We start from the raw sequence: 14,788 nt of genomic DNA on the forward strand, positions 1-14,788 counted from the left end.
AAAAGACGTCCACTCACCTTCCCGGTTCCAGCGGCGGGTCCCGCATTGCGGCGCTCCGGTGCCCGATTCCCGGCCGCTTCCGGGTGTCTGACGCGGGCCCAAGACGTGACGTCTCAGGTCCGCTCAGCCACTCAGTGAAGGAGGCGGGATCTGAGCGGACTTGAAACGGATCCCACCTCCTTCACTGAGTGGCTGAGCGGACCTGAGACGTCACGTCTCGGGCCCGCGTCAGACACCCGGAAGCGGCCCGCCGCTGGAACCGGGGAGGTGAGTGGACGTCTTTGCCCTAGGCCACCTCCCCCGCTGGAGTACCCCTTTAAAGGTTTATTCTGAGGGGAGGGGTATACTTTATAGGTACCTGTGCTTAGGCTACCATGAAATAGAAAAAAAAAACATCTATTTATCTTCCTTGCCCACCACCACCACCACCACCACCTCATTCTCACAAAGCCCCGCAACCAGCTGTGCAGCACCTACTGGTTTGGGGTTGTAACATGGAATTGACTGCTCAGCCAAGTAATGGCAGCAGTTCTGTTCAAACTGTTCTTTGATCACATTAAGGTATTAAAGGGAAACTAACAGCAGGTTAGAAGACTACAACCTTCTATTATGTTCCCGTAAGGCCAGAGCCGCTAATAACAAAAGTAATATTCTTACCTTTATCCGGAGCACCATTTCTGTTAAGTCATGTGTTTTATCAGTATGTAAATTAGACAGTTTGGTGCACTGGGGGCAGAACTAGAGCCCTCAGGGCACCACTCTGCCCTGTCTGCCCCCCGCTGCCTCCTAATGAATATTGAGGTGGTGCTTTGCAGGGATGTCATATTGCTAAAATGCAGGATATAATGAAAAAGGCACTGAGGATGAAGGTAAGAAAACTACCTTCCTCCTTATGGGAATGTAACCACAGGTAAGAGTCCTTTCTGTTAGTTTCCCTTTAATGTACTGACCACAATAATTATTATTTTATTTTTGCAGGCGGAGACAGCAGTGGGGATAGCGTGAAGGACTGTACAATTCCGCCCTGTGGAACAGAAGATAAAGATGTTACACAAGAATCTATGAATTGCAATAGAGCAAATACATGTTCGCCATCAACCAATGTGTCTTCTGATTCATCCAAAGATGGATATGCCTGTTCTGAATGTGGCAAATGTTTTACCCAAAAAGACAAATTCATCATTCATATGAGAGTCCACACTGGGGAGAAGCCATATTCCTGTCCCGAGTGTGGGAAATACTTTACACAAAAAGCCAACCTGATGGCTCACCAGAAGACTCACACAGGCGAAAGGCCATTTTACTGCACTGAGTGCGGCAAAGACTTTACATGTAAATCAACACTTGTTAAACACTGGAGAATCCACACAGGTGAGAAGCCTTTCTCATGTTCTGATTGTGCAAAATGCTTTACCTACAAATCCCATCTTTTGGAACACCAAAGAATTCACACAGGTGAAAAGCCTTTTACCTGCTCTGAGTGCGGCAAGTCTTTCAGACACAGGTCCCACGTTATTGGCCACCAGCGGGTTCACACGGGTGAGAAACCATTTGGCTGCCCCGAATGTGGAGATTTTTTCAACCACAAGTCAACTTTGGTAAAACATCTCCTGATCCACTCTGGAGAGAAGCCTTATGCCTGCTTACACTGCGACAAGAGTTTTACTCAGAAGTCCATACTTAATGAACATCAGAGAAATCACACGGGAGAGCGGCCTTTTGTGTGCTCCGTGTGCGGGAGGGCATTTACCCGCAAGTCAAATATGTTGCAACATCAGATCATGCACACAGGAGAGAAACCATACACCTGCATAGAGTGCGGGAATAGCTTTACACAGAAGGCTAGTCTTGTCAAACACCAGAAACTTCACTCAACACAGGACTCCAGATTAGAAACGTAAGAATTTTTTTCTTATTATAAAGATCCTTCTGTGTGGATTATTTTACTGGTATTAGGATATAGTGAGACAGCACTTTTTTTTTTTTTTGCCTTAAATCTAGCTTGGTGTAGACGTTGACCTGGCAGGGGGCTTATAATGTAGAAATTATTAACAAGAATGACCCCATTATTTAGGCCTTTTTTAAAAAAAAAAAAATTGTTAATGTAAATTTAGTTACATTTATAAGAGTAGTTCCAGGGGCGTAGCTAGGATTCAAGGGGCCCTAGAGCAAAAAACTGTATGGCACCCCCCCCCTCTACACACTATGGCCATAGTGGCCAAAAAAAAAAATTCTAGTAGTTCCACCAATCTATATAGTACATACCGTAAATATTCTTCTATTCATCTCCAAAGCTGTGTTCACAAACCAGCTGGTTTCGTTCACCAGCTTAGGAGGGTGACTATAGACGTACTTTACTGGTGTCTTCTTCTTGTCGAATAAGGATGTGTAGAGCCTGTTACTGGTCCTCTTCTAATTTCCGTCTGGGGGAAATAAATCATAGCATGGTTGCTATTGAAAGTATACTGTAGCAAAGCAGATACACAACGGCAACTCACCCAGGTGGAGCGGAAAGGATGCTTTATTGCAGGAAAAAGAGCAGTATACAAACAGGTGCGTTCCACAGATAGGAGCAACGAACGTTTCGTGCTTGCACGCTTCAACTGGATCACATAATCTATGTCATGCAACTAGCGCGACATGGAGAGAAGGGAGCGGCTGGCACTCCCCTTCATAAGACCCATGTGACCCAAATTAGCAGAATAAACCTGTGCTCATATGTCAGTACCTCCATGTTTTTCCCATTCTGTCTGCAGCAGTGGTTGTGAGTGTAATACCATATTCATACTTCTGTTGTTTGGCGGCAGCCTTCTCCGCCGGTGGTGCCAGCTGGGTATTTGTGGGGCATTTTGGGTTTGGTCCTGTCACATTGGGGTTGCAGGGCCAGTCCATGGCCTCCCTTCCCTGCATGTGCGCGCTTTGTGGGGTTGGCAGTCGCTGACCAACACAGTGTGGAGTTAGAGTAGGGACCTGTGTGAACCAGGAGACCTGCACGTGGTACATGGGGCAGTATGGTTTGATCAAATTATATACCAACATCCTGGCGTTGGTTTTTAAAATTTGCCGAGCGGCATTAATATCAGCCATAGGTGTGATGTGCCCTCTCTGTTCCCCATTATGACCCCTAGAAAGTGAGCTGTAAACTACAATCTAGGTTAAATCCAATACAGAACATTTTATATATTCATCTAATAACAATTGTAAACTACCAAGTGTGAAATGAATAAAGATATTTTATTTATCATATTGTATGTCTGCTCTTATTTTTCACTATATATATACTGTAATAATTTTTATTTATTTATATAGCGCCAACAGATTCCACAGCACTATATATGATATAATATTACATGGCAGACCATTACCAGTGTAGCCCCAGTAATATATTTTGCTAGATGTCATTCCAGCTATATTCCAGTAGCAGTATAAGATTATGGGTGTTGCCTAACAGGTAGTCTACATTCATGGCCAAAAGTTTTGAGAATGATACAAATAATCATTTTTACAAAGTCTACTGCTTCAGTTTTTAAAATGGCAATTTGCATATACTTCAGAATGTTATAAAGATTGATCAGCTTAACAGCAATTACTTGCAAAGTCAACACATTTCAACATCATTGCAGCCCTGCCTTAAAAGGACCAGCTAACCGTTTCAGTGATTGCTCCATTAACACAGGTGTTGGTGTTGATGAGGACAGGGCTGGAGATCAATCTGTCATGATTAAGTATGAATGACACCACTGGACACTTTAAAAGGAGGCTGCTGCTTGGCATCATTGTTTCTCTTCTGTTAACCATGGTTATCTCTAAAGAAACACGTGCAGTCATCATTGCACTGCACAAAAATGGCCTAACAGGGAAGAGTATCGCAGCTAGAAAGATTGTACCTCAGTCAACAATCTATCGCATCATCAAGAACTTTAAGGAGAGAGGTTCCATTGTTGCCAAAAAGGCTCCAGGGCGCCCATGAAAGACCAGCAAGCGCCAGGAACATCTCTTAAAAGTGTTTCAGCTGTGGGATTGGGCTTCCAGCAGTGCAGATCTTGCTCAGGAATGGCAGCAGGCAGGTGTGAGTGCATCTGCACGCACTGTGAGGCGCAGACTCTTGGAGCAAGGCCTGGTCTCAAGGAGGGCAGCAAAGAAGCCACTTCTCTCCAGAAAAAACATCAGGGACAGACTGATATTCTGTAAAAGGTACAGGGAGTGGACTGCTGAGGACTGGGGTAAAGTCATTTTCTCTGATGAATCCCCTTTCCGATTGTTTGGGACAGTTGGAAAACAGCTTATTTGGAGAAGATGAGGTGAGTGCTACCACCAGTCTTGTCTCATGCCAACTGTAAAGCATCCTGAAACCATTCATGTGTGGGGTTGCTTCTTAGCCAAGGGAATCGGCTCTCTCACAGTCTTGCCTAAAAACACAGCCATGAATAAAGAATGGTACCAGAATGTCCTCCAAGAGCAACTTCTCCCAACCGTCCAGGAGCAGTTTGGCGATCAACAATGCCTTTTTCAGCATGATGGAGCACCTTGCCATAGAGCAAAGGTGATAACTAAAGGGCTCAGGGAACAAAGAGATTGTGGGTCCATGGCCTGGAAACTCCCCAGATCCTAATCCCATTGAGAACTTGTGGTCAATCATCAAGAGACGGGTGGACAAACAAAAACCAACAAATTCTGACAAAATGCAAGCATTGATTGTGCAAGAATGGACTGCTATAAGTCAGGATTTGGTCCAGAAGTTGATTGAGAGCAGCCAGGGAGAATTGCAGAGGTCCTGAAGAAGAAGGGTCAACACTGCAAATATTGACTTGCTGCACTGTCAATATAAGCTTTTGTTACTCATAATATGATTGCAATTATATTTCTGTATGTGATAAAAACATCTGACAAACACACATAAAAACCAGGTGGCAGCAGATCATGTGAAAATATAATATTTGTGTCATTCTCAAAACTTTTGGCCATGACTGTAGTATTACATGGCCTTAGTGACAGTCTACTGCTACATGGTAGAAAATGGCATATGTAAACCAAGTGGTAATCTAGTGCTAAATGGCAACAGTGCCAAATACAGCCCTAATATTAGACTAGTCAGTGCTATATTGTAGACCATGCCAAATGAAGCTTCAATGTTCAGTTATAACCAAAGTTGCTGTAGGCAATTGAGCAGAATCCATTTACCATTGACTTTTATTATAAATTTAAAAAAAAAAAACACAACGGATTGCAACCTATACGTTTCTTTGCTGTATACAATAGCATACTTGACAAAATTAAACATACTGTAACACAAACAATAAAACAGAAACTAAGCTTTAGAAGCTGGGCTTACCCTGTAAACATTTCTGCACTTTATTAGTATGCATCAGAAGGTTTAACCCCTTAGCAACAGCCCCTATGTGTTTTTATACCTTTCATGAATTGAATATAAGACAAGACAATGATCATCTGTAGATGAAGATGTTTAATACTGATGGAGGAGAAACCAAATACACTTTAGCATACACCATTAGACTATGGGTACTGCTGCTTGGATATCTCATCATTCACATCACTTTTCACATTGAAGGACATCACACAGGAGCCAAGGACTTTACCAGGGACCAGGTCTGAGGACAATGGGCACAGACACACATACTGAAAGTTACAGCCAGGCAACATTACTGACATGTTATAACTAGAGATGAGCGAACCTGGAGCATGCTCGAGTCGATCCGAACCCGAACTTTCGGCATTTGATTAGCGGTGGCTGCTGAAGTTGGATAAAGCCCTAAGGCTATGTGGAAAACATGGATATAATCATTGGCTGTATCCATGTTTTCCAGACAACCTTAAGGCTTTATCCAAGTTCAGCAGCCACTGCTAATCAAATACCGAACGTTCGGGTTCGGATCGACTCGAACTCAAACCCGGTTCGCTCATCTCTAGTTATAACCAATGTATGATCACATGTGCTTACTTTGATACATCTGTGAAAACTAACATCACTGCCATTAAAACTCTGTTTAACATAAACGTTTGATTTAAACAATAGGTCATTTTCTGATGATATAACTAGAAGGCCGCATTCCCCCAATATGTTCCCGAAGTGATGCTATCCTGTCACACCACCACATGGTCGAAAATGTCCATTCCAGTTTATGGGTTGTCTGTGTAAAGGAGGACATGACAGGTCCTCCAGAGGTAGAGACTCTCATTGTAACTGCAACACTCTGGCCAAGAGATGAGGACCCTGACCAGGAAATATGTGTAGGATATATGAAGTATATGCTGAGCATTTTAAGCCATATAAATAAATAGTTGAACAAAAGATAAAATCCGCAGCATATACTGTATGCGTGAACGTACCCTTAGGGTATGTTCACACAGGAATAAGCAAGGTATTGTCCCATTGTGTTCAATTGGATCTCCGCTCTGTTGTTATCACTGCAATATTTATGCCCGGAATGTTACGCTGCAGATCTGCTTTCTGCGCCTATTGCAAAAGAGCTGAAGAAGAGGAAATTTCAAGCAGAAAACTTTCCACTTCAATTCCTCACCTATTCCCCTTAAGGTGGGTTCACACATATAGGATCCACAGCAGATTTGATGCTGCAGATATCAATGTAACTAAATAACTGAGCACAGCATCAAATCCGCATCATCAAATCTGCCGCGGATCCTGTACGTGTGAACGGACCCTTAGGCTATGTTCACACTGCGTAAGTCTCCGGACGTAGCGCGTTCTGTGAATAAGCGGCCAGAGACTTACGTAGTTTGCGTACAATGGAAAGTATACGATATACGGCGGCACAGTTCACACTACGTAAGAACTTGCGCGAGGATCGTACGCGGTGCCGTAAAAAATTAACCAGACCATTGTTTGAGGACGAAAATGCCGTAACTTAAGCCCGTAGCGCAACATGCGGTCCCGTACGGAGTGGTGATTTCTTCATTTTCCCATCTTTTTGTGCCGATCCAAAAGGTTCTGTGGGGTGTCCGGGGCTAGGCGAAGATTTCCAAGTAAAAGACCGCTGTCAGATCGCTACGTAGGGCGCTCGGGAAGCGTAAGTAGACTGCGGGCGTATGTTCGCGCTCCGTACGTAGCCAGCCGCAAGTAGCGTAAATCCCCGGCCGGAATTTACCGCGTATATGTCCGGCCGCGAAAATATGCGGCCGGACATATACGCAGTGTGAACATAGCCTTAAAGTGTTTCTGCTAATATGCACAGCAAGAGCTTCTCCCTACTGGTTATAGTAATTGGTGGGGGTCTGATGTCAGCATCATACACTCAACTATTCGAGAATGTATTCTAATAGTGCTGGAAGAGGTGGGGCCCCCATGGATATTATGAGATCCAGGATGTCCAGGCATACACATATGAGCAAGGTTTACCATAGAGCATCCCTACAACCTGACTAATACAGGAGATCCAAATAAGCGGACTTATCTCCATTTTTCCTAAAGGGGGTCAGAAAGTTATAGAAGTTTGTAATTTACTTCTATTGTAAAATCTTAAGTCTTCCAGTACTTATCAACTGCTGTATGTCCTGAAGGAAGTCATGTTTTTTCCCAGTCTGACAGCGCTCTCTGCTGCCACCTCTGTTTGTGACAGGAACTGCCCAAAGCAGTAGCTTTGTGTCACAAACAATGGTGGCAGCGAACAGCATGTGCTGCAGGGCATACAGAAGCTGATAAGTACTGGTAGACTTGAAATTTTTAAATAAAAGTAAACTACAAACTTTCTGAGACCAGTTGATTTGAAAGAAAAACAAACTGCTGGACTACCCCATTGTGTGTGGTCTTACAGTTCAGCTCTATTTTCTTCTATGGAACTAAGCTGCAAAACCAGAATCAGACAGAGGACAAGAGTGGTGCTGTTTCTGGAAGAAAGCAGCCATGTTTTTCTAAGCCTGGATAATACTATTTAAATGCTTGCGCTAGCATATTGACACAGCTGTCCGGCTGTGTCAGTACACTAGCGCAAACTTTCAAATAGTATCTGAGCTCCTGACAGCTCGGAGATACAATCCACAGGACACCGTCTGTGCTATGGACAGACTGCGGAGATCATGTGAATGACCCCTTAGCTGGGTCACCTTCCCTTCATTACTTGTCTACTGATGAGCTATTTGTAAAGGGCTTGTCTAATATCTAAGGATATATCTCTAGGGTATATATTTAGCATGGTTTAATCAGTGTACACCAGACAGCCACTTTATAGAAAAGGTATGGATCCACATAAAGCTAGTTCCTTTTACAGTATCCACTTCCCTATTTGTTGGTATAAGTATAGCCATGTGTATGCATCCTAACCATGTTTTGGTCATATAGGTGTGCCCACTAGTGGGGCAGGAAGGCTCCAATGCTTAAAAGGGCCCCCTGAGGGTCAGTGGAGCCATAGACAAAGAGATTCTTTGTGTTGTACAAATGGAGATCCACAACATAAAGGTAAGGGGCTGTCACCTCTCCTGACTTGTCTGTGTTAGAAATACCTGCAATGCCCATGTAATAACAATTCTGGTTATCACCTATTATTACAGCAGTTTGATGTGCAACTCCTTTGTTATTCTTATAGAAATATATGGCTCAATTGCCAACTGGGTGGTACATGTTAGGGGCGTGTCCCTACACTGTCTGACATTATCCAATCAGAGCTGACAGTGCCACAGTGTGTAGGGACATGCCCCCAACTGGTAACACCCAGTTGGTTACTGAGTTCTACCTTTCTAAAAAGAATAACAGGGGGACAACACATCACAGAGCTATACTAATAGGCAATCCATAATTGTTATTTCATGGGCATTTATGCATGTATCGCTAAAACAGACAGGTCAGAAATGGTGACAGGTCCTCTTTCACAATACATCAATACCATAACATTACTATGAGGCTGCGTTCATACTACGTATATTTCAGTCAGTATATGTATATTTCATTCAGTATATTTCAGTCAGTATTGCAACCAAAACCAGGAGCGGATTAAAAACACAGAAAGGATCTGTTCACACAATGTTGAAATTGAGTGGATGGCCGCCATTTAATGGCAAATATTTGCTGTTATTTTTAGAACAACGGCTGTTATATTGAAATAATGGCCGTTATTTACCGTTATATGGCGGCCATCCACTCAATTTCAACATGGTGTGAACAGATCCTTTCTGTGTTTTTAATCCACTCCTGGTTTTGGTTGCAATACTGACTGAAATATACGTAGTGTGAACGCAGCCTAAAACTGGAGGGACTCTTTTAGGGCCCTGCAGTAGTAGATTGACTAAGTGTTTCTGTTCTTCCTTAGTTTTATAGTCATACACTTGAGTACCACTTTGTAGCATGACGTTTAAAGTGTTCCCGTCGTTTAATTTTTTTTTGCAGAAATCAATAGTACAGGCGATTTTAAGAAACGTTGTAATTGGGTTTATTAGCCGAAAAATGCATTTCTATCATGAGAAAGCAGTTTGAACCTCTCCCCCCTGTCTTCATTGTTCTCTACGGAGAGGGGAGGGGTTGAGGGAGATGAGGCACCAAAACAGGACAACAAAGAGTTAATTTACAGCTACATCACTGGGCTATCTTCTCTTAAGTCAGCACTGACCTCTCTGACCTTTCATGCTGCTCCCGTTGTGTAATCCTTTGTTCTCTGCTCCCTCCTTCCCCCTCTCCTCTCCATAGAACAGAGAGGGGCATGTCTGATGCAACAAGACATGATCTCCTGATAATGAGCAGTGAAGAAGAGAGAGGAGGGAGTGTGGGGGGGGGGACACCTGTGAAATGTCTTTTCGAATGCAGATAATGGCATATTTGCCTTATAAATCCAATTACAAAGTTTCTTAAAATCGCCTGGACTATTGATTTCTGCAAAAAAAATATAAAAATACACCAGTGACACTTTAATAGATCCTCTAAAGATACCATTGGGTTTACCCAATCTACCATGAAAGGAGGAGAACATATTACAAAAAAATATTTCCAACCTTTGCATACTGCTGAGGTGGTCTAACAGTCTCTAACATGTCTTATAGCTACGTATCCATTTTTGTGTGTGTAAGCTCATGTTTCAGAAGTCGTGTCTTCTGAACAAACCCCTTTCCACATTCCAAGCATGAAAATGGTTTCTCTCCAGTGTGAATTTTCTTATGATCATTTAATTCTGGTTTTGTCGCAAAACGTTTTCTACATTCAGAACATTCGAAAGGCTTTTCCCCCGTGTGAAACCTCTGATGTTTTACAAAATCTGTCTTCCATGCAAAACTTCGATTGCATTCAGAACATGCAAACGGCTTCTCTCCAGTATGTGTTTTCTGATGCAAGACCAGATTTGATCTAGAATAAAAAGATTTACCGCATTCAGAACAAGGATATGGTTTCTCCCCTGTGTGGATTCTTTGATGTTTTACAAAGTATGAGATGCTTGAAAATGATTTCTGACACTCTGGACACTCGTAAGGTTTCTCTCCTGTGTGGATCCTCTGGTGGTTGACAAGATCTGATTTCCATACAAAACATTTCCCACATTCAGAACACACATGAGGCTTCTGCCCAGCGTGTATTTTCCGATGCAGCAGCACATTAGAACTGGATGAGAAGCATTTTCCACATTCAGCGCAAGAGTATGGTTTCTCTCCTGTGTGGATTCTCTGATGTTTGACAAGATAGGACTTGATGGAGAAACACTTACCACATTCTGAACAAACATACGGCTTTTCACCTGAGTGGATTCTTTCATGCACAACCAGATCTCCTTTCCAAGCAAATGTTTTCCCGCATTCTGAACAGGAAAACGGCTTCTCTCCAGTGTGAACCTGCTGATGTTTTGAAAGATGTGAGGTTTTCTTAAAACATTTCCCACATTCCTGACAACAAAATGGTTTCTCCCCTGTATGAATTCTTTGATGAGAAATTAGATTTTCTTTTCGGGTTAAGCTTTTTCCACATTCTCCACAAGTAAACAGTTTTTTCACGGCCTTTTGACCTAACTTATCTTTTGACAAAGTTGAAATGTCTTCAGACTCTATTTCTTGACTTTGATTCTGATCTAAAGATTCTGAATTACAGGTCACATAGTCTGTGCTGTGTAAGACATCAGATGAGGCAGCCGCACTATGGCTGTGTGAGCCGAAATGTAACAGGATGGGGTATTCGACTTGAGGATATTGTATAACATCATCTCCAATTCTGAAATTTGCATACAATGCATACTGTCTGTCCAAACTGTTAATAGAGGCAGATGCACCTGCAAGAGAGGAGAGTGGAGAGGAAGAATCAAATACTGCAGAGCTCTCTGCGTCATATCATGAACATCTTTATTCCCATGTTATGCTCATGCTCCTTCCCTCTTATTTTTGTCACCCATGCAAGCATGGTCTGCCATTCTGATTCCTATTTCCTTCTGATATAGTTCTCCTAATGCACCCTACATTTCCCATGATGCAGAGACAGAGGGGTGACATCTCATCAATGCACTTGCTCTGAGACCTATTTGCAGCATGTGATAGATCAGTGACATAGAATGTTTGTCCCCTAACTCACACTAAAGAGTATCATATGTGATGCAGCTTCAGCCAGTCCCCTTGCTGCTGTCCCAGGCTGCATCTCATAAGACAAACTAGAAAATCTGCTAACAGAAGAGGCGGGTGGTGTAAGTCAGGGGAGTTATATAGCTGTGCTGCTAATTACTTTAAATACACACCTAGTATATCACTGCTTTTCTGGTCTCTTATATAGGACAGAAATGATCTCTTGAACAGCACACAATGCATGGGGGAGCACAGAGGTGATTGGGAGAGATAGGGGGCTGAGCTGACAGGAGGGATCTGATAGATGAAGGTGTATTCTTGTAGTTCACAGAAAGTCATCCTCACAGAGAGACCACTTCCTGTTACACACAAAAGCGTGTACTTTTCTGGTGGTCCTACTGGTGGTCACATGACCCTGCTACAATATTAAAATGTATGGATGCAGTTGAGCTGGGAAGGAGCCAATGTGTGAGATGCTGTGGAGAGTGTGTAATACTCTTGACAGATACAAGATCTAATAAAATGTTAGTGTATGTATGTAAGTATGTATATATATTTAAGGCTTATTATTAGTCACCTGGATGAAGACATACAGGAATGTCCTCCTCCTCCTCCTTACACTGTTCTTCACCCATAATACACATATCATCATCATCATCATCCACATCCTCTGATCCAACCACAACTTTTCTCATGGCTATATCCTGCATTGAGATCAAAACAAATGTTATTGTATGGTGTCTTGGGTGGTTTGCTGGCAAGTATTTTACCTCAGCAAAGTGCTCATATTAACATACCTCATAATACAGAAGAGCCTCGTTCTTGTCTTCTTTACAAAATGGCTGATGAGGACTAGGACATGCCTCCGGTGTACGGGAGCCATCTGCAGCGGGGACACACGGTGACAATTCAAGCAGTGACCTGACTGTTTTAAGCCATTTTCTCTTATTATATATATATATATATATATATATATATATATATATATATATATATATATTAGGACTAGTAGTTAGAAATGTCCCTTACCTGGTGATGGTAGGGTCTGGTGCCCCTCTGTCATGATGTTTTTGTACACATCCTTGTGTTCAGCTAAATACTCCCACTCCTCCATGGAGAAATAGACTGTAATATCCTGATACCTTATAGGGACCTGACACACAATAATACAGTCATCATCCAGACACCATTGTTCCCCTAGTATTACAATATAACATCCCAACAGTCCCAGCAGCGCTCACCTCTCCTGTCAGCAGCTCAATGATCTTGTTGGAGAGATCCAGGATCTTCTGCTGAGTGTTCCTGTCACATATCAGTGACTGGGATGGTGACACTCTTCTTGCCTTCTGGATTTTGCCCAGTTTTCCTGACTTACCGAGAGTGTTTCGGTTTATCACATGATCATTAGATTCCTTTTTTATAGGCATATAGTCCTGTGCAAATAGACAGATATTCAGAATATATAGTATCCCATAGTCCTCAGCAGTGAACAATAACTTCACTTTATTACTAAGGGTGCCGCACCACTCTATTTAGGTCTGTTATGAAAATAGATGTCCCTTAAAAGAATCAAGAACGCATGCTTGCTCCATTGCTCCACTCACTCTCCATAGGACTACTGTAGGAAGTCAGCACTCAGCTATCTTTATAAGTCCCATAGCAGGTGAATGGACCGGCAGTAAGCATACATGCTGCTGCTCTGTTCACTCAAGGAACAGGAGACCTTTATTCTTACAGTGGTCCTAGTGGTCAGTACCCACCGATCACATGCTTAAAGAAGTTTGACCACAACTAAAAATTCAGGGCAGGCAGGGGTGTGCGGGAACATAATAAAAAAATGCATACATACCCATCCCCGTGCCCTAGCAGCACCATATAACTGCTCTTGGACCCCCGCAGACCTCCCCTAGCTCCCATGTCTGCAAGGTCACGAGCCAGGCACAGGAATTCCCACTGAAGTCACTGACCGGCTGAGCGGGTACTTTCTCCTGGGTTGTAACATAGCAGGAAGCAAGAAGAAAATAAAGTGGGGCAGCTGTCAGAGAGAGAGTGTCGGGCACTGGGTTGGGTAAGTATGCATTATTATGTTCCCCCACACCCCGGACTGCACGAGATTTTTGTGGACCAGAGTTCTCCTTTCACCACTTTACGTGAGATATGATTGATGTCATGTAACATAATGTCACACATCTCTTACCTCTCCAATTTTATTAACATATCAGTGTGGTCATGTGACATAATTTCCACAATGTCCATTATAAGTGGAAGATGTGACATAATTCCGACTCCCTCACCTCTCCAGTCAGCAGGTAGATGATCTCTAGGGTGAGGCTTAGTAATCTCCCGGTCATGTGACTTCTGTCTTTGTCCATCCTGAAGACCTTGCCACTGGGTCCTGATCTTTGATCCTATGGAGACGTCAGATGCTGGAATCATTTACAGGATATAAAACGTCTTTGTACAATAAACATGTAACAATAAGCATTTTTGAAAACAACAATCTGTGTTCACAAATAATCCTCAAAATAACTACTGTAGCGCTTGGCGGGTAAAGAATTTCCTGTCACCCATTTTAATTCTTCAAACCTCAAACCCAGTCAGCACTGGTGACCATATAAATGGCTAAGAAATTCCTTTAAGTCCTGGGTCACATGACCAACCAGAGAACAGACAAGACACTGTATAATGATGCTGTCTCTATGACATGAGACATCAGTGACAGTAACTCTTCCATGACAGCCAGCTCTCTATTTCTATAGCAGTCCATTACATATATGTATATCTGCTATGAAGCTTCTGCAGGTTACCTGTTATACTAGAACATCTTCTCACATCTTCTAGTATTGCAGGGGCACTGGCTTATTTAGGGCTTTGTCCTCTGTATGTATTAATAAATGCTTACATTAACACTAGAGAGCGATCAGCCTGATGTCTGCGGGCTCAGGCTTCGGGGTCCCCGCAGTGGCGGACATGTTGAAGACCAGTGGACTGTGACGTTATTGAGAAAGTCTTATCAAACATGGCTGCGGGAGCGAGGACAGCCGCTACATAAAGCAGACTGTAAGATATGTAAAAGTTATACTGATGATTGCGGCAGACATATGTCTTCTGAGAATGCGCACGCGTGTTGCAAGAGGTTGTGTGGTTTGTGGGCGGCCATCTTTGAATAGGGCACGGTCCCTTTTGGTTACTATACGGAAAAAAAGGATTTTAAAAGGTCAAGTAACAGTGACTGCCGTCATAACAGTGACAACCCAACCCTGGTGCAGTGACAGCCCTATTCCTCCATATT

At 42.9% G+C, this 14,788-nt stretch overlaps 2 protein-coding genes across 2 annotated transcripts in view; one reads left to right on the plus strand and one right to left on the minus strand.

The window, feature by feature from the left end:
- LOC138800076 (zinc finger protein 850-like) overlaps window positions 1-3,246 on the plus strand; it is a 48,459-nt gene extending 45,213 nt beyond the window's left edge. The window contains exon 21 of the mRNA XM_069981883.1: window positions 979-3,246. Within this exon, the coding sequence (XP_069837984.1) occupies window positions 979-1,901 (923 nt within the window). The 3' untranslated portion in view covers window positions 1,902-3,246. The remainder of the gene's footprint in view (window positions 1-978) is intronic.
- A 6,126-nt stretch (window positions 3,247-9,372) lies between these two features.
- The window catches only part of LOC138800077 (zinc finger protein 585A-like), a 42,373-nt gene continuing 36,957 nt past the window's right edge, over window positions 9,373-14,788 (minus strand). Inside the window, exons 8-13 of the mRNA XM_069981884.1 lie at window positions 13,791-13,904; window positions 12,738-12,929; window positions 12,526-12,649; window positions 12,294-12,379; window positions 12,074-12,200; window positions 9,373-11,213 (exon numbers count right to left, since the gene is read on the minus strand). Of these exons, the coding sequence (XP_069837985.1) occupies window positions 10,003-11,213; window positions 12,074-12,200; window positions 12,294-12,379; window positions 12,526-12,649; window positions 12,738-12,929; window positions 13,791-13,904 (1,854 nt within the window). The 3' untranslated portion in view covers window positions 9,373-10,002. The remainder of the gene's footprint in view (window positions 11,214-12,073; window positions 12,201-12,293; window positions 12,380-12,525; window positions 12,650-12,737; window positions 12,930-13,790; window positions 13,905-14,788) is intronic.

This window comes from Dendropsophus ebraccatus, chromosome 8 (genome assembly GCF_027789765.1).
Source record: "Dendropsophus ebraccatus isolate aDenEbr1 chromosome 8, aDenEbr1.pat, whole genome shotgun sequence".
Classification (NCBI taxonomy): Eukaryota; Metazoa; Chordata; class Amphibia; order Anura; family Hylidae; genus Dendropsophus; species Dendropsophus ebraccatus.